Source organism: Onychomys torridus, chromosome 12 (genome assembly GCF_903995425.1).
Source record: "Onychomys torridus chromosome 12, mOncTor1.1, whole genome shotgun sequence".
NCBI lineage: Eukaryota > Metazoa > Chordata > Mammalia > Rodentia > Cricetidae > Onychomys > Onychomys torridus.
The window spans coordinates 43,557,018-43,582,671 of NC_050454.1; the positions used below are offsets into that span (position 1 = coordinate 43,557,018).

Sequence of the window (25,654 nt, forward strand, 5' to 3'; positions counted from 1 at the left end):
CAGGGTAAAGCTACCTGTCTTGCTTGCTGTTATTTCTCCAGTGACTAGAAAAGTGCTTGCTTATCGTCGGTATCTACAAACTGGGCTAAAGGGATGGGCGTTAGAGTGGACAACTGGTACAAACAGGAAGGGTGCCCGCCAACTTGAAAAATCTAAGTGAGTTTTGAAGTCTCAGTGTAGAAATCCACTTGAGGTCTCCTAATAATGTGTCAGTTTTGGTCTGAATGGTTACATGGTTTATTATTAATAAAAGTTGGAAACACTGGCTTGTCAGTTCTTGGGATTATAACGAAGATATTTATTGAATCTGAAAATGAACTCTGAAACTTGTAAGGAGAAGCAATTATAATGTGATCCAAATCTAGAACAGCAACTTTGGCATTCTGAATGTCAGTCTGCTGGCAATATTCACCTAACCTCCTCTGCATAACACGAGTTGAAATTAGATGAGAATTTAACAGTTGAGTATACTAACTAAATACATTATACCATCCAGTGTCATAAATTTTTAAATTTTATTTAATTAAATGTATTCATGAATTTTACATTCTAGCCACAGTTTCCTCTCTCTCCTCTCATTCCCTCCCTACACAGTACTAAAGCTGGGCCTCGTAGCTGAAGGTTTTCCTGGCCTCAGCCAGCATCAAGGACCTCACAGCCACTTAGAAAATCATCACTCAGAAACTTAGATTAATTTAAACTGTATGGCCTAATGGCTCAGGCTTCTTGCTAGCTAGATCTTACATCTTAAATGAACCCACTTCTATAAAGCTTCGCCTTGCCACGTGGCTCAGTATCTTTACATCTTGCTTCTCATTGCAGTGGAGCCTTCCTATTTGCAGAATTCTCCTCTTCCTTGTCCCGCCTCTATTACACATCCTGCCTGGCTACTGGCCAATCAGCACTATTTATTAACCAATCAGAACAACACTTTCACAGCATACAGAGTGATATCCACAGCAGGGCCTGGGGGCAGCAAGTTTGTAATCTCAGCCACTATTAAGGTCATCATAGAGCACAAGTTCAAAGTCTGCCTGGCTACGGAGTGAACTTGACTCAGTAAGACTATATCTAAAAATAAAAAGAGAAGAGGGCCAGGGACATACCTAAGTCGAGTACACAAACATATTTTCCAAACAAATTATCCAAACTGAGGAACAGGTGCACCATCCCTTCTGTGTTGGATGCATCTCAAGAATTCCAAATGATTGTCTTTTAGATGTAAGTTTCTCTGGATAATTATTATTCTTTATAACTGCTTAAAACACACATTAGTTGGGAAATGGCAGTATCATTGCATACACATGTGCACATATATATGCAAAATCTCACATTGCTCTTTGAAACCTTAAATAGAAGCAAAATTCAATGCAATATAAACGTAGACCAGTTGCCATTTTATATTTTAAATATGGATAGGATAATATTTAATATGACAAAGGTGTATGATTAGAACATAACTGTGTTTATAATGTCCCCTTTTCAAGTTTAGACACTGTCAGTAGACTCATTTACATCAATTTATTTTGAGACTATTTTCTAGCCATATTTAATATCCTATTAGATTTTAACCTTTAAAACAGAGAGTCCTAAACTGTAACTAAGGAAATGACAAAAACAATTTACTGATCAGATTCTGGGGAAGAAATATCAAAGGCTAACTTAATCTACACAGACTTTCTATTTTATGTCCCATGAGCTACACAATGTATGCCTCTAGGAATCCAGCAAGGAAATCACTAAAATGGAAGGACTGGTTTATCGCTTATAACAACACTAAACAGTACCTAACAGAAATGGCTGAGAAACACACTCATACAATGTATACAATGTACCTACCTTCTATCTTTAATGGTGGAAAGGATTTTTTTTTAAGTACTTTCAGAGTTTGGGGATGGGAAAGTGTGTGCCTTCAAGGTCAAGCATAATAGAGGATTTGTGTTGGTACTTCATAATCTTTAGGTTTCACAATCCATAGGCTTCTTTTACTTCTTTTAAAGGAATTCAGTTGTTAAAAGAATCATCTTACTCAGTTTTTACAAAGACAAAATTGGAAAATTCAGCCATTTCTGTTGCTGAGAAACCTTTTTGTAAAAAGGAGAAAATTATAGATCTCTTCTCAGACCTTGAAAAATTTGCTAAACTTAGATCTGAGTAGTTTTAAGTACATAGAAATCAGGCCAGAAATGTGGAAACTGGGCCTGTGGGGAGCATGCATCTGACCAAAGGAAGGTTGTTCCTATGGACATCCAAAGGGGAATAAAATACAAATGACTGTGAACAGTCAAGTAACAACGCCACAGAGAGCTGGACTCTTCCCTCTGGTTCACAGAATTCAGTTTTGAGCCGCTTTAACCCAGACCCTGCCCACCAGGCACTCCCTTCAAGCATCAACTAACTGCACTCTGTGTAACCAAGCTGCCTGCCACATGGTCATTTCATGCTTCCTAACACCAAGTGTCATTATTTGCAATGGCATGTTGGTGGGAGGCCCAGCTGGTCAGAGGTTGCAGTCTACCATGTCCTGGCAGCTTTCTCTAAGCTCAGCAACATGAAGGACTCCCTCCCCAGCAAGGTTTCCTGCTTTCTACCTGTCCTTATTTGGAGGATATCTCTAGGCCTGGATGCCTGACTCATCTCTTGCGTGATCCTTGGCATAGTTCACTGCTAACTTTCCTTACTCCTACACATATATTCCACATCCTTGAGTTGTCTCGCTGAAGCCATCTCCTGGAGGCTTCTTCATTGTATCCACAGCCATCCAAACCCTGTTCCCTGCTTCTGCTCCCTCCACTCCTATGGACTGGTGGCCAATGATCCCCAAGGAAGAAGGAGAACCATAGCATGTCCATACTACATGGCATTCCTCTGGTACTCTGAAATCTCCATCCATGACCCGGGATGGACCTCTTTTTGCAGCAGAGACACTGCTATATTAGTTTGTTCTTCTTCCACTGGCAAGCCATGCTAAACAAATCCTATTACCAAGTAAAGCAAAGATTTTAAAAAATGATTTCTGGTGTGTTCAACCAATAAAATTCATCATTTCTAATGTGAACTCTTACTTTTAGTAAAGGAGAATTTACTAATGATAGTAATGTGCCCCCCAAAACATTTACTAATGCAAATCAGAATAATTTCATTATTAATTTTGGGTCCAAAGGTCTCTGTATCCTTATTTGACAAAACAGAAGTGTTTGATACTTGTACATTTGTAAATTTAACTCTGAAATGTTTAGTTCTTGGAAACGGCAGGAAAGGAACGATCAGGTCCATTTCATTGGAAACTACTAGTTTTTGGGATTGTCCCATTGGCAAACACCAATCCTGTTACAACTTTCAGTTCTTAAAAAAGACATTTTCTGTGATTTTATAAAATTTAAGTAGTACAGCTATCTAATCTTCCTTATAGAAAAATAGCAAAAATTATTCTGTTTAAACTACTAGATATATGCAAAATTTCTAGGCTTAACAGCAATAAAAAAACAAAGGAGTTAAGAAAAAATAGATAAGAGCAATAAATCTTTATTGAGGTTTTTTTTTTTTTATTTCAGACAAAATAATCTTAAAACTCAAAGCTCCCACATGTAAACAAGAAAGTAAATTAGGTTAGACAGCATTACTATGTACATCGAAACATGTTTGGGTGCAGTACCCGATGACACAGAACGATGTTTGGCCTCATTCCCGCTCAGGGATACTGTGAATTGGGCACTTCAGACGTCAGGACTGAGGCCTACTCTCCGGTGGTTGTGAGTTCTAAAACAGAGGGTGGAGCCTCTACCCCTTGCATATCTGTGCCAAGGATAAAGTTGCAGTATGTATCTGCCTTTGATCTCCATGAGTCCAAAGGTCCATCCCTCAGGGTTAGCCAGCTTACACTGACTGGAGTTCCTACAGCTTCTGTGTGGGGATGTGTCAGAATCCATATATTACAGCATCATTCTTCAAAACAACCTAACTCTACTTCTACTTCTAACTCTGTGGCTTCCCTCCCTCCTGCGCTCTACATCACATAGCTGACTTACTTTTGAAAGTACTGCTAAAACAATGATGCACTTTAGGCAGCAGTTTCTGACAAAGTTGCAGTTTATTTAACAAAAACAAAACAAAAATGTTTTTACTTTAGAAATCTAAGTCAAGTATCGTCATAGTAGTAGTACTTCATTTAGAATGGCTTCAATTTAGAGGGTTTAATGTGTATAATAATACAATTCAAAATTTAACACAGACTAAGTTATAATTTATAGGGAGAAAGTCTCAGTTTTTGGAAGAAAGACCAAAGTGTGGTTTCATTACTATAAAATGTTATTAATTCAGTGTTTTCTTTCTTCATTTTGCTAATTATATCCACTTCGCTTTTATAAGCTTTACAAGACAGCTTGAGTAACTGTTCTAAGTCTCAACTTTATTTTAAAATGTAATTCTTTTTTTGCCAGTTAAAATAATTTAAAGATGTGCACAATATGTTTGTGCTATTTAAGGCAGGTGCCAAGCACATTGTGAAAGGTAATAAACTTACCAACTAGAATGTTCTCCCAAAGGGGGAACAATGGAGGAAAAGTGAAAGCTCATGACGGCTTTTAAGACAGATGTTTAAATAGCACTCTTCTTTAGATGGTTTCAAAATAAGTTGGCAGCTGCACTGCCTGTGGGCCTAACTTAACTGTCTACAAAGGACAAGCAACAGATACAGAATTAACGATATACCTTTAATAGTCTTTACAAGTCTCTTTAAGTTGGCGTCTACTGGCATTTAAAAGAACTCTCGTCTCGGTGTAAAAGATTTAGAACACACCCCGACACTAAGGAATGACACCGTTTCTCTAGGCCATGCAGAAAAGAACTCAGTTTGCACACATCATCAGACCTTAATGGTTCTGGTCAAGCCAACTGTTCCCATTTTTTCATCACTGGCATTCTTTGGCAAAAGATTCAAAATAGCCATGGGTCAGGACACAACTGTTCACTCATGGTCTTCACTGTAGCAAAATGACTATGTTTTGTAAAAGGAATCGACACCAGACCCACTTTAGATCAAATAACCGTAAGAAAGTGAAACAGTATGGCTTCTTGATCTAATCCACCCCTAGAGCTTTGAGCTGCCGTTCAATCTCTTCATCGGAGATCGTAGCCTTGGAAGTGGACGCAGATGGTAAGCTTCTGGCAGCTGACGGAGCTTTGGCCATCTATATCCCAAACAAAAATGAGAGAAAAAAAAGTTAGCAAGCATCTGAATGAGGACAGAGGACACACTTTCTGCTGACACACATCAAAAACATGCAGGTAGCATTAATGGGCCCTCAAAGCAACTGACCACAGTAGCAACAGCTATTCTCATGAAAAGAAGCTGTTCTCACCTTTCCAGAGATTTCGATTCCAATTTCGTCAAGAACTTGATTCACAATGTCCTGGCTTTCTTCTTCATCATCAGAACCATCAAAGATGTCATCAAGGGTATCATTGACTAGGAGGGAAAAGAAAGGGGAACAAAGAGATTTTTTTCAAATGTGCTACAAGTTTAATTTGTATTTGTAAGCTATAACCAATATATACATATTTTTGATGATTAAAAAGAAAATTTAGTGGAACCAACAAACTATAGAACTTTGTTAATCCATTATAATGATAAATACCTTTCTGAGCCAACACATTAGGAATAATGCCATTTTTAACACGCAATCCTGCAATAAACAAACCTTAGCAATACTGTGATCATTGCACAGGGCCCTGAATTCGAGCTCCAGCACCAGGAAAAAAAAAACAACAACAAAAAACAAAACAGGATAAAGTGATTTATAAAATAAATAAAACCCATGTGACAGTTACAGCTCCATAGCATTTAAATGATTCCACAAATGGTATCCACTGAGCTGTTAAACCTAACCAAGAAAAAATTTGGAATCAAGATGTTTGCTAATATCTATGAGACAATTATTCATTTTCTACCCACTTATAATATTTGCATTATTTCTTATGTTAACATTCAAGATATACATAGGATATACATAATAAAATGTATGGTTGAATATTCTATTAAATTTGTCCAAAGAATAATATTCAATTTTGCCCTGCAAGTTTATTAATGCTATCATCATCTTTCCTTCCTTTCCTACTCAAAATGTGTATTGAAAGAGTCTGAGTACAGGGCATCACGTTAAGTGATAGAGGGTATTTTTGGTTTTGGGAAAAGCTGGGATTACATATTTATTTTGAATATGGGCACACATGTGTCTGCCATGCAGCACACACACAATGGAAGAACAGATGATAAATGAAGACTTCTGCTTTATTCTCAAATGGAAAACAAAAAGCAATAGATTGTATATGGAATAAACATTCAATAGCTTCAGCAAAAAGAGAACACATCCCACTGGAAGTACCTGTAAGACAGACTTGGAGGAAGGAACAAAGATCCGACCCAACAGAGATACACACAGAAGCAACAGGGAAAATACAGGAAGAGGAATCTCTTCGGCTTGCTTGATAATCAAAGGTGGGGTTTTGAAAAGGACAAGAAAGTGGGGGGAGATTGACCTATGACAGGAATAACCCAAAATATTCAGAGAAAATGAAAGGGAAAACAAGACAGGTAACCTACTTTGAGCTCCTTGTAAGCAAACTGGCAAGTGGACTCCCACTTACAGACTGAGCATCTGTTAGTGAAATGGTATCTTCAGGGAGTTCTTAGCATATCCTAGCTTACTATTGCAATAGCTCACAACCTACATCATGGGCTCATGAGCTATGGCTCCCAGGGGATATTACATGAAGTAGTGGAACATCTGGGGAATGACCACAGTGCAAACATCGCCAACCTTAATGTTCCTTTCAACAGAAGATGACAAACAATGCTATGAGGCATCTCATGTAACATCTGAAATCACAGGTCTTAAATCCAACACTGGAAGGAAAGGTAGACTCATCCATGATCTCAGTGCACATTAGCTTTTGGTGGCCCTGATATTAATAACAAAGCTTGATATTGATTATAGTAGTGAAAATTTGGCTTGTTAAACAGTAAAAAGTAAATTTAGAAAGGGCTAAAAAGCTTATGACAAACACAGAATATCATAGAATATTATTTCCAAGCATACATTAAGACATAAATTAGATTAAAATTAAGATCTCACTTCTTGTATTTAGTACTAAGCAACTCTGAGAGCAAGCTATTTTGCCTTTCTGTGGCTCTGAATTCATACCGGCCTATCACATCGTTCCTAAAAACTGCTTTATTTTTTGTATATGCTTTTCTTGTATTTGTTTTGTTTTGGTTACTCTGTGGTCACCAAGAACCCACTGCAAGAATCTGGTCAGGATGATCCAGAAGTAAGCTTCTAGAGTATTACTTCAGCAGCATGTAACCTGAATAGTAATGGCAGCGAGGCAAGTGAGAAGCCAGGTCTGGGAAGGTCTAAATCAGTGGTTCTCAACCCCTGTAGGGGGTCAAAGGACCCTTTCAAAGGGTTGAATGGCTCTTTCACAGGGGTTACATATCAGATATTTACATTACAATTCATAACAGTAGCAAAATTAAAATTATGAAGTAGCAACAAAATAATTTATGGTTGGGGCTCAGCACAACATGAGGAACTGTATTAAAGGGTCGCAGCATCAGGAAGGTTGAGAACCACGGTGTCAATGAAGAAGTTCTACAGAAGAGGTGAAGCACTGCAGGATATGAGCACTGCAGAAGCACAATCAGAAGACAACAGACACGTGACAAAGATGTAAACACTTCCCACATTCCCAAAGCTTGAATGTGGACAAGTTTGAGCAACATGGCATGAGCTTGTGGTAGTAACCCACTTATATGACTTGACTTAGGCCCACTTCACGAGATGGACCCATATTCCAGACTCTTGGGTGACTAAGGACCTGAGACAAAATAGCCCAGGGAATTAGGATAAAACCAAATACTAGTGTTATAGTGTTACACTAAAAAAAAAAAAAAAAAAAAAAAAAGTAGCAATACAATGGCTCCTAGTGACCTTCTGCTATATAGATTAGAGCCTTGCTCAGCCGTCATCAGAGGACCTTCCTCCTGCAGCAGATGGGACCAAACAGAGACCCACAACAAGACGGTATGGAGGGTGAGAGAACTTGGGGCACTGAGCGGTAAATGGGATGTCGCCATCAACTCCCTCCTCTCAGGGCTTAGGGATCCCTGCAGAAGAGGAGGTGGAGGGTTTGATGGTTTGTTCGTTTGTTTTTCAAAGGCATGAAAGAGAAAGTCAACAACTCTGAACTATCAGTGAAGACACTCACAGTATAATCCTCACCAAGAAGAAAAAGAGACAGTCTACTACGGAACAGGAGACTATTAACTAGTGTGCTAATGTAGCAAGTTTAAAAGGTGCTGTGTGCTGTGACATTAGATGACTGAAGTAAAATGCTAGCAAGTGAGTGGAGCTAAACCAGCAGAGCCACCCAGACCCACCCAGAAAATGATAGCACGGTACAAAATGCTGACACACAAATGTTTCACTATTGACCAGAGTGTGCTGAAGGGCCACTCAGTCATTATTAGTAAAATAAACAGTGGGGTCATTTTGTTGGGAAGAAGTTTGGGGTCTCATAAACAAATCTTAGTTTATAATCTCAGGAGATTTAAAGACTCGACAAAGTAAAACATACTCAGTTTCAAAGAAAGCTTGTCAAATAAACTGAAAATTTGGAACAACCCTGTTGATGAAAATAAAGAGTTTAATAAAGATGTATTGATGATAATAGGTGATACACTAAAACGGTTTTTATTTTTTGGTGCTGGGAAGCAAACCAGGACTTGAAGGGCATTGGACAACCACTGTGTAACTGAGCCCCATCCTCAGCCGGACGCTAACACTATTTTCCAGAGAGAGTGTGTGTCTATGTTACACTGTCGTGACTCTGACAGTGAAGAAGGCGTTCAGGGCTGCATCTGCTCTCACTTCTACAAAGGCAGGAAAACACGGGGCAGAAATGTGCTGCAGCATCGGTGACAATAGCTGGGTGGGGGCCACTTCCTCTTAGTCACCGTGTGTCTTCCACAGTATGTCTGCAGTCTAGACTTAATGCTATTTTGTGACATAAAGCACAAGCAGGAGCTCCAGGCCTCTCCTCTCACAGGGCAGGTCTCCAGTGTGACAACCACGCTGAGACTGTAAAACCACTATTTTACACTATCCAGGAAAATTAAAAACTGGTAAGGCCATTTGCTGATGAAATTACAGCCCACTATTTTTTTTAACTGAAAATAGATTTTTTTTTTTCCATACAATATGGTCTAATCATGGTTTCTCCTCCATCATCCCTCCCAGATGCTTCCCACCTCCCTAGAACCTATCCAATTCCATTCTGTCTTTCTCTCCCTTTAGGAAATAAACAGGCCAATTAACAACAAAAAAAACAAACAAAAATAAATCAGAATAGAACAGAATTGGAAACTATTATATGTAAGCAAGAGATTAGTAAGGTAAAAAATGCCCAAACAAAGCAGTATGAGACAAAACCCCTGCAAAATTAGCACTGAGTTCGTTTTGAGTTGCCTTGCACTGCTGGGCTTGAGGCCTGCCTCTAAGTGCAGTTGTTCTAGGCAGAGACTTCACTGGAGAAAGGCAATTTTTCCTTTGCAGGTGGCTGTCAATGAGATACCTTCTTGGTTGCGTAGGGGAGATCATGTCCACTTTCCCTTCCCATACTGGGCCTCCACAGCTCAGGCCTGTGGAAGCCCTTGCATGCTGCCATGTCTCGGGGTGTTCACAGGCAGAGCATATTTATTACCCCCACCCCACCCCACCCTGACCCACACACACTTCAGTTAAAACACTGAGGGAACAGTGAGTCATTATATGGATGGCTGTCATGCTGCGGCCACTTCTGGCTTCACTACCTGTGAGCGTGGGACTGCTGGGACATGGACTTGGTTAACTAGGGGAGGAGAACACCACACGTTTCTTAAACTTACTCATTTCTTCGGTCATTTCCATTTTCATGTTTTCCTTCTGGAAATTCTGCATCGTTTGTAGTGTCTTCTGTGGATCCATCTTCTTGTTGACTGCTTGCATTGTCTTTAAGAAATGAAGAGAGTCACTGTAGCTACCTAATTAGGAAAGGCATCTATGGAGTAAGTCTTCAGGCAGCCACACCGAATACAGTCTTCTGACTGACCCTGGGTTAAGTCCAATTCCACACTTGTCTGTGGAAGCTAACACCTGAAATCCATTTAACAAGACAGACTCTCCTCCACTACAGCTCTGTCAGCACACTGACCTTTATCTCCTTAAAGGTGTATACTCGCCCCTGGCACAGGACTGTCGCACACACTGGACCCTCAGGAGTGCTCCTCTCTGCTCTAAGCACCTTGCATGTACCAATCTTAAAGTCACGTGGCATTTGAAACACAGAACTTCACGTGGTCCTTCCCTGCCTTCCCCCATTACAAATGGACAGCAGAGGCGCAGGTGGTTCAGTAACTTGCAAAGGTCCCACTACTCAGTGAAATGTTACCTGAGTGTGAGCAAAGTTTTAGAGTCCTGCAGATACTCTATCTCACGTTAGCTGCCTCTTACAGAGACGACAGGCTCCGTGCAGGTTAAATCCCGGCTTAGTCATCCATCTGAACTGCTTGAGTACCGGAACAAACCCTTGCTGACCAAAGAATATGTGCTGAAGACATTTAATTAGAAATTCCAATTCAGATACCCGTACATGGCAAAAGCACATTAGGTATCACTTCTGAGGCTGTCATTTACAGAAACTACAGGGTAGTTGTTCCCTTCAACACTGGTGCAAAGTTCCCAGTCTAGCTATGTGATTGTCACACGGCCTTGTCCCCAAATTACCCAGACCTTTAGTTCTGTCCACTGTAAGACAACAGAGGAGATCAAAACTACTTGCTCTTGTGTATTTTAATCAGTGATTGGAAAGATCAGAGTCCTTGAAACCAACAAAATATGGATCCCACACACACACAGTATGAATGTGTATATACAAACACGTACACATATAATTAAATGTAAGCTCCTGAAATGCAAAAGTTTCCATTTACAGTATTCAAATGTGTAGTTCTAAACATTTACAAAAGTGAATCAAGAAGACATTATTACTCAAAAGTAATCAGAAATTATAATAAAAAAGAAACCCCCAACTTTTTTGACAAGAATTTTGAAGCTTCAAGTAATTTTTGGAAAATGTGAATGTCCTTACTTTTTTTTTTTGTTTGTTTGTTTTTCAAGATAGGGTTTCTCTGTGTAGTTTTGGTGCCTGACCTGGATCTCGAACTGTAGACCAGGCTGGCCTTGAACTCACAGAGATCCGCCTGGCTCTGCCTCCCGAATGTTGGGATTAAAGGTGTATGCCATCACTACCTGGCTGAAAGTCCTTACTTTATAACATACTAATAACTAAGCTAGAATCAATTACTTGAAGAATCTAGTATTATAACTCATTATACTAATAACTAAGATTTTTTACCAGATAGTGCCTTGAAATCTACTTTGAATATCAATATTTATATATCCCTGATAAAAAGACACCAAAGCTCCCAGTTACCTTTGCCGTGGTAGACATGGCACCCGCCATCTTCATCTGGGAATTCATCACTTTTGTTTGTGTGGACATAGATGTGACTTTTGAGCTTACAGCAAAAGTTCTTGTCTTCTGTTTTCGTAGATGGACAAGCTGCTTAGCTAAAACCCTGCAAGCGTCTTTATTACCTATCTTGGCCATCTTCTTAATTTCTAATTCCTAAGGAGACAAAAAAGACAAGGGAATACAATCAAGGGGTAATTCTCAGTGATTAGCTTGACAAAGGCATCTAGTAGGCATAAAGTCATGGAGAGGAAGCATGTTTGAGAGGCTACGTCACATGTTTACACAGGAAGAACTGTGACCCTCATTTGTGACCAGCCATAGAGCAAGTTTAAGAAACAATCATGCATAGCCCAGGAGAAAATACAAAGGGAAAACCCAAAAATAGTTAAGAAAAAACAAAGAAAATACTGAAGTAGTAAAGTTAATAATGCAGATAACTGCATTGAAACAAATTTTCACAAAATGGAATAATCTGATTCTGTATCAAGAGAAAACAGAGTTCTGATATGAGCCAACAAATGACACACTAACAAAAGCAGAACCTTCACAAGGGATGAAGTGTGGGTGGTTTCCTACAGGGGAATCCCTTACTTCTTGTTCACTGCCTGTTCTGAGTTAGGTAATTATTCAACACTAATTTCCCGATGTATTTTCGAGTTTTCCTGAAAGTCAGTGTTCTACTCACCAGCTGTTTTTCTTGTTTCTCTAAGGCTGCTCGATCTCTGATTATAGCCCTCTGTGTGCCTCGCAATTCTCGATTCTGTTCCTTTATTACATCTAGAACCACAAAAGAAAAGAATTTATGACTGTAAAAATTTCCTCAATATCACTTAAAATACTGGACTAAGCGAATGTAACAAAAAAGGAAACTTTTACTAGACGTTAATTTTTTCTTTCAATTTAATATACTACAAACTAATCAAATATTAAAATATCTATTATAACCATAGATTATATAAAGAATAGAAAGATTTGTTCAAATACACGGTGCTTAAAAATTTATCTTAGAGAATTATCATATAATTTCATACGGCACATGTACCAACTTCCCCCAACCCCAACACACACACACACACACACACACACACACACACACACCACACACACACACACACACACACACACACACACACCACACACACACACGTAACCTTTACACCTCTCTACTCCAGCACTACGTGGATTTCAGAAAAGAACACACATTATATATTGTATTGAATCCTTTTTTTGTATAGTTAAGTCTTACTGGTATGAAACAACAGATTTTCAATGAAGCAAATGCAGATTTTAACTACAACTTACAGAGTGAGAGATTTACAAAGACTTAGAACATTCTCAAGCTATACATATGACCGAGGATTGATATCCAGAATACATATGGATCTCAGTAGCCAATAAAGAAATAAAACTCTTGCCACTCGTTATCAGGGGATAGCTATATAAGACAGAAGTAGACTGTGAGTGAGGATAACTATTAAGGAAAAGGGGAGGGGCCAGTGAGGGTGTGAAGAAAGGGTGAACTCTCACACTCTGCTGGTAGAAATGTAAATCAGTATAGATATCATCAAAAACAGAATAGAAATTTCAAAAAAAAAATTCAAACTTTAGCTACCAAATGATTTAACAGTTCATTTCCAGATATATAGCTAAAGTAAATGAAATCAGTGTAAGAGAGACCATCTGCACTCACATTTTTAATGCAACATATTCACAATAGTCAAGAAATGGAAGTAACCTAAGTATCCATTAGCTGATGATGTAGAAGGAAAATGTGGTGTGCATTCCGAATGGAATATTATTTACATGAATAAAATTCTGTCCCTTGTGACAACCTGGATAGAGTTGGAGTTCTTGGCACTGACGATCACTGAGTAAAATAAGGTGGGTACAGAGAGAAAAGTAGTGCCTGATTGCACTAATACGAAGAATCTAGGAGAGGCTTCCCCAGACGCTGAGACTAATGCAGAGGTTTCCAAAGGCTGGGGACTGAAGGAAGGCAGGAAGAGGTGGAGACTGCATTCTACTGTGAGTGAGTGGAAAAGTCCCCAAAGGCTCATGTGTTTGAAGAGTTGTCTCCAGTAGCGGCACTTATTTTAGGAGGTTTGGAATCTTAAAGAAATGGGTCTGGCTAGAGCAGCGGTTCTCAACCTGTAGGTTGTAACCCCTTTGGGGGTTGCACAGATATCCTGCCTATCAGAAACTTACACTAAAATTCATAACAGCAATACTTCAGTTACGATGTAGCAATGAAATAATTGTATGGCTTGGGTCATCACAACATGAGGAACTGTACCGAGGGGTCGCAGTGGTAGGAAGGTTGAGATGCACTGGGCTAGGGGAAGAACGCTTAGGGGTCTATTAGGCTATGGTGCAGCCTGCTCTGGTATGAGTTCAATACTTCCTAACTACCAAAGGGATGTGACCAGCCACTGCACACCCCTGCTCTTCCAGTGCCAAGGAACTCCCTCTGCATCCCTTCCCTGCCACACAAACAAAGAGCCAAAATATTCCCTTTCTAAGCTGCTTCTTTCAGGTTGTTGATGCTTTAACGTACAGTTAGTTCTAAGTTAAATTAGATGTGAGCACTAGTTCCGGGGTGCCACTATACTGCAGATAGTAGTGGGGTACTGCACATTTAAAAAAGCTCAAAGAAAGAAGTACGAAGGGTTTTACCATCTGAATGGACAGATATATTTAACCAAACTTAAACAGTACACAATGTATGTCTGTATTGAAATGGCATCATTTATGATGTACAATTCTTGTTTATGTGTCAGTTAAGAATCAACAAGAATTTTAACAGGAAATCAAGAAGTTTATCTACCGATAGCTACAGGGTGAGGGATGGACGGATGGACAGATGGACACTACCCCCTCCCTAGAACTCAGCGGTGGAGGATTCTATCAACTGGACTATCAAGGCTCATCAGGAAGGAAAGCAAGCCAACATTTTCAACTGGCGACTACACTATTAGGCTCCCAGGATGGTAGAGTACCCAAACCAGCTGTAGAAACACTATGCCCTGTCTTCTACCTGAGTCTCTTCATGTCGTCCCCCCCCCCAACATATAGTATTCTTCACAATAAAATGATCATAGGAAACAAGGAAGGCATTTCCCTGAGCTCTAAGAGCTGTCCCAAGAAATTATCAGCATGAAGGGCAAGCTGTAGACTATGTGGTCAGAAAGAGTCAGGACCTGGGCACATGACTCCATCTATAGCAGAGTGGTCTCTGGAGGGGCCCTTATACCATGTGTGTGTTCTAAGGCTGGATAATCAGTGTCCACACTAAAATGTTAAGATAGACACTCAGTTGCTGTCTAAGAATTAGAGTCTAGATTAGATAAGGACATCTTAGATGGAAAAAAAAACACCCCAAAATATTATAATGAAACCCAACAGTTTAATGAAAGATAATTCACTTTTACTTTAATTTTATGTAACTATGCATACATTAACTGACACTGTATATCATAAAAGGAAAAAATAAAGAAAATTAACTACTGCATATTCCACAGCCTTACAGTTGTTAATAGACCTATTAATATTTAAACAGTGCTAAGCTATAAACTCACAGCATCTAATGTTACATACTAAAACATAATCATAACACTTTAAAACATATTATGGTAAGTAGGAAAAGACAGTAAAATGTCTTTTCATATGAGGCAACTGCAGCAGTCTATAAAACAAACAAATTACTCCGCCATCTTCTTATGTACTCCATATGTGAAACACACATTTAATGGTTTGGTCTTCTGGATAATTCAGAATGAATAACATAAAAAGGTTGAGATATTTTTTAATGTTTTAAAGGTCAACTTATTTTTCAGATGACTTTCTTCTTAGATCGGATTTCATTCTAAGACACAAGTTCTTTAAGAGTAGAAGATACATATAGTGAGAAAAAAAAATCCTGAGATGTCTAAGCTTAATTTCAGGGGTGGAGGATGAAAGAGGGAAAGATGGGGTAGGTTAAGTATCAGCAGTAATGAAAACCGCTTCACATATGTGAATGTGTTAAAATTGTGTGTGTGTGTGTGTGTGTGTGTGTGTGTGTGTGTGTGTACACATGCACATGTGGAAGCAAAGCCTTGCTGGTTCTTTCTGAGGAGCCATCCACCTTGCCATTTGAGCAGGGTTTCTCCCTCACCTAGGGATCCCTGAAAGAGCTACCCAGATAGGCAGGCTGGCAAGTGAACTCCAGGAATCTATCTGCCTGGTCTCCTCCTCCTCTCCAGCACTGCCATTACAAGGGTGCCACCGGCTTTTTGGTGGGTTCTCGTATCAAATCTCCTTTCTTCACACACTTTACTCCACAGTCCTATGTGTTAAAACATGAAATCCTATCATTAAGTTCTAGACAGCATGGGTCCTGCCTGTAGCCCCAACCACTTCAAAGGTAAGGATTACTTATTACAGGATGGACTCTGCCCAAATCAACACCACCCAATGCAGGGCTCATGCAAACAGTCATGCTTTCCTTCCTCAGATTTTTCAGTTCAAAATACAGCAGCGCTAGGCCTGTGAACAGTGTCCAACTATTCTCCAGCTTTGCAACAGGAAGTTGCAGAATCCTGTCTCAGGATGTGGTCCTCCTTGGCTAGCTGAATAGCCCTTTTATTTCAGAGATTCCTCAGGCTCAAGAGTTTTGGTCTCAGCACATATAGTGGTATGTTTATGTCTGTATTGCCACAATACTATCTCAATATATTATATCTAGGAGTGATCTTATGATACTCAAAACTTGTGATATATAAAGGGAAATGTTACAAAGCATATTTAACTTATTCCTTTAAGATATAATAAGATCTACTGTTATTGGGAAGGATGACTGATAGCATTAAAATCTAAACTATGACTGATATCTTTGTACAGTGGAGACATGGATCATTGAAATAAGGAACCATCCCTGAATTTGGGGCTTGGAACAGTAGCTGCTCTTGTAAGCAATCTCTGCAAGGTTATATGCCCTCCCCTTGCCCTTGGCTTCCCTCTGCCTCTTGCAAAAACTGCATCCCTAATATTTCCTGCATTCTCATTTCTAAAAATAATTTTTAAAAAACCCACCTACATGGTTATAAGATATGAAATTATCATTCTTCAGAGTTCGGTAGACCCCAACACATGCAATAGCCTTCAGAAGAAATGGGACTGTAACACCTCCTTATGCTATGTATCAGTTAATTTTAACCACAAGAAAAGCTGTATGTCTATTTAAACAAAATACCAGAGGTCACAGTTGCTTGTAATAGTCCCGCTGCAGATTTGAAAAGTCAAAGAGGAGACCCATCCTCTGGTTGAAGACAAGCTCATCAGCATGCTGCTGATGGTCTTCCCCTTTTAAATACTTCCATTCCCCAAGACTGAATTTGGTAACTATTAGCCTTCTCGGGGCCAGCTGAAATAACCTGATCCCTTGCTGACTCTCCCCTTCTGAGTATTGTCTTTTGAGTGACAAGCATCCAGATGTCGTCCAGTAGAACATTTCTACTTTTAGCCTGCGCCATGACAATGGCAGAAGCGAGTGCAGGCCCCTGCTGACATGGAAGAGACACAGTGCTTCCTTCCTATGCATCCCTTGCTTCTTTCTTTAGGCAACAGGCTGTGTCCTGGAGTTCCTAAGAACCAGCCCTTCAGCCACCCTCGAAGGCTGCTGTGATGTACTTCACAATGGGTGGTACTTGCAAACTGTGAAAACCTCCAAAGTGTGTAAGTGATACAGTGTGCTGCTCCCTGTTACTATTCACTCATTCAGAGGCAGTAGGGTTGAATGCACCTAACCCTCTCTCCCAGCCTGTGTCCGGCACGATACTTAACTGTCACCCAGGTCAGCTCCATGTTGGCTAGTAAATGCCAATCTCAACCTTGTTAGGATCTTTTCCTAATGAATTGCAAATACCTAGACCTGGGTAGCAAGATCACAGCCAGATACAATGAGGAAAGGTCTTTTTGACTTTTTAGGATCCAAATCAGTTAAGTTGATATGTTTACAAAAATAAGTCCAAAAAATATACATTTAAAACAAGAGAGTTGCCAGGAGGTGGTGGCACATGCCTTGAAAGCAGATGCAGGGGATCTCTTAGAGTTCAAGGTCAGCCTGGTCTACAGACTGAGTTCCAGCACAGTCAAGGCTACATAGAGAAACCCTGTCTTGAAAAACTAAAAAATAAAAACAAATAAAATAAACAAGTAGAAAATAAAATAAAATAAATTAAAATAAAATAAAATAAAAAGGTCTCTCACTATACTTTTCTACTGAGATTTGAAGCCAAGTCCTAACTTGACTTACAGCTTACTTCCAGTACTCTGATCATTTGCATATAATTTGCACATCTGAATATAGAACTAAAAAGTGATAATAAACTATAAATAGAATCATACTAATTTGTGACTAACAGAGTATGAAGTACCCTTTGGGAGGGAAAGGGAAAGGTCTGTTTCAGGCCTAAGGGCAGCTCAGGATTACTGTCAGGAGAGCAGCGGCATATCAAGCCTATCACATCAGCTGGGACTTGACTTGGTTCCTAGAGGGCCATGCTGCGCTATCACACAGCCTGCCCTGAGGTCCTCAAAGGCCATAGGGACTTCAATCTGAAAACAGGACTTTATACATTTAAATGCATTTCTTTCGGAAAAAAAAAAAAAACATTTTATTTCAGCAATTTTACTGCTTATCAGTTATCCTAACTATCACATGAGATGAGAGCAAAACCCACACAACCTGCCCTGAAAAGCTGGCTCAGGGGTTAAGAGCACTTGTTGCTCTTATAGAGGAGGTGGGTTTCATTCCCAGCAGCACAGCTGCCTGTAACTCCAGTCCCAGGGCTTCCAATGCCCGATTCTGAGCTCTGTGGACACCAAGCACGCACCTGGTACACATACACACATGCAGGTAAAACACTCATACACATAAAGAAATACAATAAACCTTAAAAAACATCCCTCTATTCTGCTTTATTGGAAGACACTCTTTAAGACCTTTTCTGTAAACTGCAGCAGCTAGAATCAGTAGCAAGAGTGGACACGAGGACAGTGGTACAAGTACTGTCCAAACCCCAGTAATACCTGAGAATAGAAGCCCTGAATGTGGTGAGTTCAGCTAAACATGTGGTAGAATTAGACAAGGAATCTAATGAAAACCGGTCCAGAGTCTGTCAATATACTGCCTTCTAGAGTCAGTGAGAGGAAGAAACTTGAGAAGTGCTCACCAGCAAAGAATGAAAAAGAAGGAATCATTAGAGGTCTGTTCCTAGAAGGCTCTAAAAACCAGACTGACTCAGGCAGGAGAGAAAAGTGAGGAAGAATTAGAATTTCCAATGCAAGCAAGTCAGATTGATTTCTCGGGCTTTAGGAAGAGTTTTAAACAACAGCTTGGAGGGCAGTGTCCACTTAATTACGTTCTAATACCCACTATAGCAAAGGCAGGAATGACTGCAAGATTCGGGACAGGAAACCACCATGCCAACAGCTTTACTCCAGCCAAGAGAGATAAACAACTCAGGCTCACAGGTTTGAGGAATGATAAATGAGGGAATGGGAATGGGTCCGATTCAAGCACATTACAGGCATGCATAAAAACATCATCATGAAGCCCTGTTATTTATAAGATGAATTAACTCCCTAAGAGAAATAGGTTGACATGAGACAGCAGGACTTGCATGGAAGGAAGAGGTAGACAAAATGGGAGAGACAGCACAGGAGGCAAATTTTTATTCCATCTACCATAGGTATCAAACATCATCAAAGCCTGAAGAATCCATTCAAGCAAAGTTTTAAAATACCAGCTTCTTTAAACGCTCCAGAAAGCTTCTGGGGTGGGCAGGTGCCAGTAAACCTAGTCTCATTTGTCATGAAGTTTGTAGGGAGGGGAGATGAAAGGGAAGACATTTCCCTAGAGTGATCTCTTCTAGAAATTCAGAGAACTTCTGTTACGAAGGGTAAGAAACATCAAAGGCTGGTACTTGATGTTGGTCTAAAACCAGTTAAGAAAAAGTATATGACAAGCATACTGTGCCCTTGAACTCCATATTTAATTAGTTGTTTTTCTTTGGTATGTCAAGAATGTAGGGTAAATAGAGCGTAAAATGTGAAATCTACAATATTTGGGATAATAATCACTAAGGGGACACTTAGCATTCTATGCGAGATCCGAATACTGTACATACCACAATGCTATTGCTGTCTTTTACCCTGGAAAGAAAGATGTTTTTCTGAAAGGGATTCAGTTTCTAGAGGTGGTCCCTTCCTTCTTAATGGTTCACAAATGTGGAACCACAACAGACTTCTTGGCAGATTTATTTCAACTTAGTCAAAACCCACCAGTTGTGGATAGCCAGCTCATATGAGTGATCCAAGAAGGCAGAAGCCAAGAAGCTCTGCTCCTACTCTATACAGCATCCTTCAAACTCACTGCGGGGCTCACAGTGAGTGGTGGCACTGATAGACACATCAGCAGGCTCAGGGTCTTGGCAAGAGAACATTTTAGGGTTGTGCTCTCTATACTATAAACTACTAGAGAAATATTTTAATATGGCTGAATATTGAAAGCAATATGGAAGGCAGGAAAGACTAGAATAAGCCCTCTTTGGTAGTCCAAAAGAAGTTTAGTTCCAGTGAAGGATGGTAGGGATGCAGATGTCAAGATGTAGGAACAGAGTGATGTACTTCTTCTGCAGTTTGCATGAGGGAAGGCTTCCTGAAGGACAAAACTGGAGGAAAGGAAAAGAGAATTCTTGGTTCGTGGGACTCCTCAGTAAAAACATGTCAGCGTGAAAAAGACTGAATTTCAGTATACAGATGAACAGAAGATCATTCCTGAAGGATAATAAGACTGGATCATGGCAAAACTGAAAGCATGTCAGAACAAGGCAAGGTGGGTATTATTGAAAGAGCTTCCTGTTGGGTACCAGAGATTCATGGAAAAGTGTACTCCGGGGAGCAGTAGCCTGGAGTTGCCATGGAACAACCACACAATCAAGTTTGTGTGGTATGTAGATAAAGGATGTAAGGAGCTGAGGAAATTAAAGCAGAAGGCTGCTGTGCTGAAGCACAAGACAAGGAGGATCAGAATTAGAACAGGGAGCCGCAGACACACACAGGAACATGTCAAAAATCTAAGGGGCAAAGAGGGAAGACCTGAAATTAGTGACTCGGTAATCATGCAAAGGAAGGAGGTGAAATCAGCATTAACCACACTGAAAGACTGAGCCCTGGAAGGAGAGATTTTAAAAGAGAGTTAAGTTCCTCTTTCGGGTTCTCTGATTTCTGTTGCTTTAGAAAACTATATGCAGACAGTCAGCAAATTAGTGGATATAATGGTTTTAAGCAAAAATAGAAAAAGAATTTAGGTATAATAGCATGTAAATAAGTAACGTGAAATACAGATGGTGTAGTGAGAGATTATACAATGGTAGCCCAAGACAGACCCAACATTTGAGGGATAGTTTAAAAAAGAAAAGAAAAACTCAACCAAACACAAAAACCCAGGGTAAAGAAAGTTCAAGAGTGTTGGGAGCTGGAAAGATGACTCTGAAGTGGAGGACTCAAGTTAGTTCCCAGCACCCATGCTGCACAGCGCCTATAATTCCAGGTCCAGAGGATCCAATGCCCTCTTCTGGTCTCTGCAGGTACCTCAAATGTGGCATTTACACACACACACACACACACACAGAGGCACAAATACAAATAAATCCTTTTTTTTTTTTTTTTTTTTTTTAAGTATTGGGTCCTAAAAACCAAAAGAAAGCATTTTGCATTTTGAGGAAGAGATTATAGAGATCAAATTAAGCACAGGCCTCAGAGATAATCATTAAAAATGGCTCTTTATTGTGATCTATGATGTCCTAAGCAAGAGTTGTGTCCCGTCATGACACAGAGTACACGCTGCTGAGAGCGGAGGAGGGAGGCACTCCTGAGGGGTAAGCTGAGAAGATGCATCACTTCTTCAAGAGGAAGACATGAAGGCCAGGAGATTCTTAGAAAATGCTAAGGTACAGGGACCTTCAAAAAAAGTGGAGTCATTTCCAAGATGGAAATTAAGCTTTTATTACTAATTCAAAGAGAACAATCCGGTTTATAGGGAAAAGTGAAAAACAAGTGGACGACTTCATAAAATTAACAAGGTCACCGTCTGCATGCCAAGTGGTTAATCTCTAAGGAAAACCAGGCGATGATTACACTTTCGAGGGTGGGCTCCTGCTTCTGCTACTGAGGACATCTTCCAGCCTGAGCAGCTTACTCAGGCCCTTTGCACCCAGTTTCCCCATCAAGACAAAGGCGGTGACAGCAAGCTTCTACACAGGCTTCATGAGAACTGAATAAGCACAGCACACAAACTCCTAGCACAGCACCCGTTTATAGAAAGATCTGAAACTGTCTTCACTGAAAATCTCATGTAAAAATGACAGTGTTTAAATAACTTCAGCAGTGACCTATTTCAGCTGGGCATGGTGATGTTTGCCTGTCCTTCCCCCATGGGGGAAGCTGAGACAGTGGGTCACCAGGGCAAGCTGGGCTACAATGTGAGACCTTATCTCAAGCCAAGAAAACAAAACAGAATGGCACTGTGTTTCCCAGTTCCGGGGATCAAACCCACTGCCTTGTTCACTGACTCTGTTGCTAGCTCCACCCCTAGCTCCACCCCTATCCCCAGCACTTCAGTTGTTCAAAGGCAGGAATAGTTACCCAGTTATGATAAGTCCTAATGGAATGCTGGCACAACAGGTTCATAATTCTCTTCAGTATATAGGTTACTATTTGTCCACACAGAAGTAAAATCACTGATGATAAACAGATTATAAACAGCATATGTTCATATAATACAACTCAGAAAATAGAAATCAAGTGCTCAATTGTAATTTCAAATTGGAAGGAATCCTTCTCTTCAGTGGCATTGAGATACACCTCTCATTAATTTCTGTAACCAAGTGTACACTGCAGAGACTTGTTCATCTTTGTGTCAAAATGAATTAAACATAACTCTGAATAGTAATGTGTTGTAATGTTGTCTCCCTTTTTAATTTACATGTGCAGTGGTCTTTAATGATATAGTGTATAATTCTTCCAGCCAATCCAGAGCGAAAAGATTCAATTATTTCACAGATCCATAACCAGCTACCTATTTCCCTTATATATCAGAATTTCATTACTGTGAGAACAGATACAAAGTCAGCATACAGTAAAAGATCCTATGATCGATAATGTGCCCAGGGAACTGAGAGCAACACATAGAAATACATTACATTTCATTACATAGTGTCTCATTACTGAGAGGAGTGCTGTCAACTTGGATATAAAACAAGAGCCCTGTCCTTTAATTTAGCAGGGAAAACAAACATCCGTAAAGCTCTAAAGTAAAATGACGAAAATGTAGACCCACAATTAAGGCATGAGTAAATGAATTAATATGCTAATTTAAGAAAATGTCAAGTCTGCAAATTGGTACATGGAGCAAATGTACACGAGATCCAGGATCCAAATTTACATTCAGAAATGTCACACACAGACTTTTAATTTAGTGGTATTGTACCTAGCAAAGTCCTTAGGACTTTTTCCCTAAAAGTCTGTTCAGAAAAAAAAAAAAAAAATTAACTGCTGTTATTAAGACTAACTCAACTGCAGATCAATGTGTAGTCATATACCATCCCTGCACACCTTCATTGTCTCTTCCCATCTCCTCTAAACTTCAAGTATAAGTCACTAGGTAGTCAGAAACACCAGAAAGCACAAAACCGAGGCTTGCCTTTGAGGATATTTAACAGACATTAAGACTAGACTATTTGGAGTTTACTGCTAAAAATGACTAATTTGTGGCATCAAGGTGAGACAGGAACCCACTTTTTCCTGTGCTTAGTAAATTCTCATTATCGCTATCTAAAATTATAGAGAATATGTATATAGTAAAGATTACTACTATAGAAAGCATGTATAGTAATAATCCAGGAGGGAGTAGAATACAGTAACTAATGAGTATCACAGAACCGGTACCAAAGCACTGGAAAGAAAACAAAGGTGTCACGTTAAAGATTAAACAGTATTCTAAGGAAATCACCCACCAAACCCATCTCATGTATTGTGTGATGTCACATGGCAAGTTAACAGCTCTTCCAGATGCTGAAAATGTTGCTTCTCAATTAGTAAAAAGTCAAAACAATGACACACACAAAAATTCAGACACAGAAGAAGCAAAACTGCATTATGCTATCTGAGGGAGATAAAAATGACATCCCTCGTTGAAATGAACGGTCACGCAGTAGGGTAGAGATGGTGTCTTTGTTATCCCACCACCCCCAAATCTGGCACTGGAACACTGAACACAAAGAAATGAAGGAGTTACCCCCAACTCAGGGCTGAGCTCTGGGTTTGTACCAATCACAGTCTAGCTACCACTGCTCCTTTTGTGGTTGGGTTAGACCCTTACAAAGGCGTGATTATTTGCTTGAACCAACAACCACCTGGGCTCGACATGCAATGGAAAGCAATTTTTAAACAACTTTAGTATGACTTTCATAACTGGGGCAGCCACGTATAACATATACACGACACTCCTGCCTATGAACGTCACTAAACTTGTACATTCCAGTACATACACTTTCCCCCTCTTCACAAGACGGCACTGAGCCACCTGAAAACGATGTAAGTATTTTTTAAAACGCGAACTTCTACGTAAATTACACATCTCCCACTTTAGTTGGCCAAAGATAATCATAAAGGACAGATCTGCACTGTGGACACTAAACCCGGACCCTTCCCTTGGTCACATTTTTCTACTGGAGTCTTTCCTATCTGTAATGCTGAGGTATCTGTAAAGGTACAGCCAGCCGGGCCCCGAGTTCATTTCCTAAGTGGACCCCGCTGCTACCCGCTGCCTGGTCCTCCACTAAACACACAGCCGTCCCTTTCTGAAGTCAGGGAGTGAGTGGGACGTCTCCACCGAAGGTACCACAACACACCGGCGGGAGAAACCACCGAGAAATCCATCAAGTCGCCAAGTCTAAGGACGCCCGAGGGCCAGTCCAGCTCTGCCTCCTCAGAATGCTCAGACTCCCTCCGGAAGGAGGGAGGGGAAAAGAAACAAGAAAAGAAACCGAGGGTGGGGTGGACGCCATCGGGAGGACGAACCGCCCAGGTGAGGCTTGCGGAGCCGGAGTGACGCAGCCACGGTCACCTGTGGGGCCGCCGACCTGGGCCCACCCCGGGGAGGAGGGGGACAGCGCCGAGCCGCAGCCGGAGCCCCCGATCCCCTCCCGGGGCGGTGGAGCCGGGCCTTGAACTCACCGTCCACGGTCTTCTTCTTGAAGAGGGACGCCATGGTCAGCGGCCGCGCCCGGGCGGCCCAGCTCGGCCCGGTTCGGTCCGGCCCGGTTCTGGGGACAGGACAGTGAGGACGGAGCCTGGGGACGGCTCGCAGCGGCGGGTGGTGGCGGGGGCGAGCGGAGGCAGGGTCTCGGGACACGACCTGCGGCAGGCGTGGCTCCGCGAGGCTCCCGCGACCGCGTCCTGGGCGCTCAGGTGACCGGGAACTAAGACACTTTTTGGAGAAGTCACTTCTAGGCGGCGCCTGCGCATTCTGCGGGGACGCCTGCGCACTGCGCGTCTGAAGCCGCCGCCGCTGCCCTCACTTCCCAGGCTGCCGGTTCTTCCCGACTCCCCGGGTCGCAAGCAGCCTAGAGGCTGGCTGGCCCGGGGCAGGTGTCTCCGTGTCCGCAGCGGTGCTCCGGGGCTCCGTTGGTTTCTGGGCTGACCCTCAAGCACTTGTGAAACCTGCCCGGCTCTTTCCTCCTTGCTCCAGGTTGCTGGAATGAGGGATCCCGGGGACGGGTGGGGGACTGCAGTCCTGTGACTGCCTGACTGATGCCAGGACTTCCCACGCCAGCAGTGCAGACAGAGCCCGGGAGGATGCTCCGTGAGTGCTCTGCTGGGCTTGCCCCCTGGACCTCTGCCCCGACCGCCCGGAGCCTTTTGCTTCCTGCCCCGCCTCCTGCGGGACCCAGCTTCACCTGCTGCCTGTGTGTGTCCCTGGGGATCTGGGGTCTGGAGATTGTTTGGCCAGGAAAGGCGTGACGAACAAGTTCTTTAA

At 41.2% G+C, this 25,654-nt stretch overlaps 1 protein-coding gene across 1 annotated transcript; it reads right to left on the bottom strand.

The window, feature by feature from the left end:
• Positions 1–4,071: 4,071 nt before the first annotated feature.
• Chmp2b (charged multivesicular body protein 2B) lies at positions 4,072–25,143 on the bottom strand. Its single transcript, XM_036204101.1, has 6 exons — positions 24,853–25,143; positions 12,260–12,351; positions 11,533–11,727; positions 9,947–10,049; positions 5,361–5,467; positions 4,072–5,189 (listed from the first exon to the last, which is right to left on the bottom strand). The coding sequence occupies exons 1-6, from the start codon at positions 24,884–24,886 to the stop codon at positions 5,079–5,081; spliced, it is 642 nt and encodes a 213-aa protein (XP_036059994.1). The 5' UTR covers positions 24,887–25,143; the 3' UTR covers positions 4,072–5,078.
• Between the last annotated feature and the right edge of the window lie 511 nt (positions 25,144–25,654).

Excerpts from the sequence above, each read along its gene's own strand:
- Chmp2b (XM_036204101.1), bottom strand. The coding sequence starts at position 24,886 with ATGGCGTCCCTCTTCAAGAAGAAGACCGTGGACG. Across the intron at positions 12,352-24,852 it reads CAAGAAGAAGACCGTGGACG|ATGTAATAAAGGAACAGAAT; the intron begins GTGAGTTCAAGG and ends TTGTGGTTCTAG. Across the intron at positions 5,190-5,360 it reads GAATCGAAATCTCTGGAAAG|ATGGCCAAAGCTCCGTCAGC; the intron begins GTGAGAACAGCT and ends TTTGGGATATAG.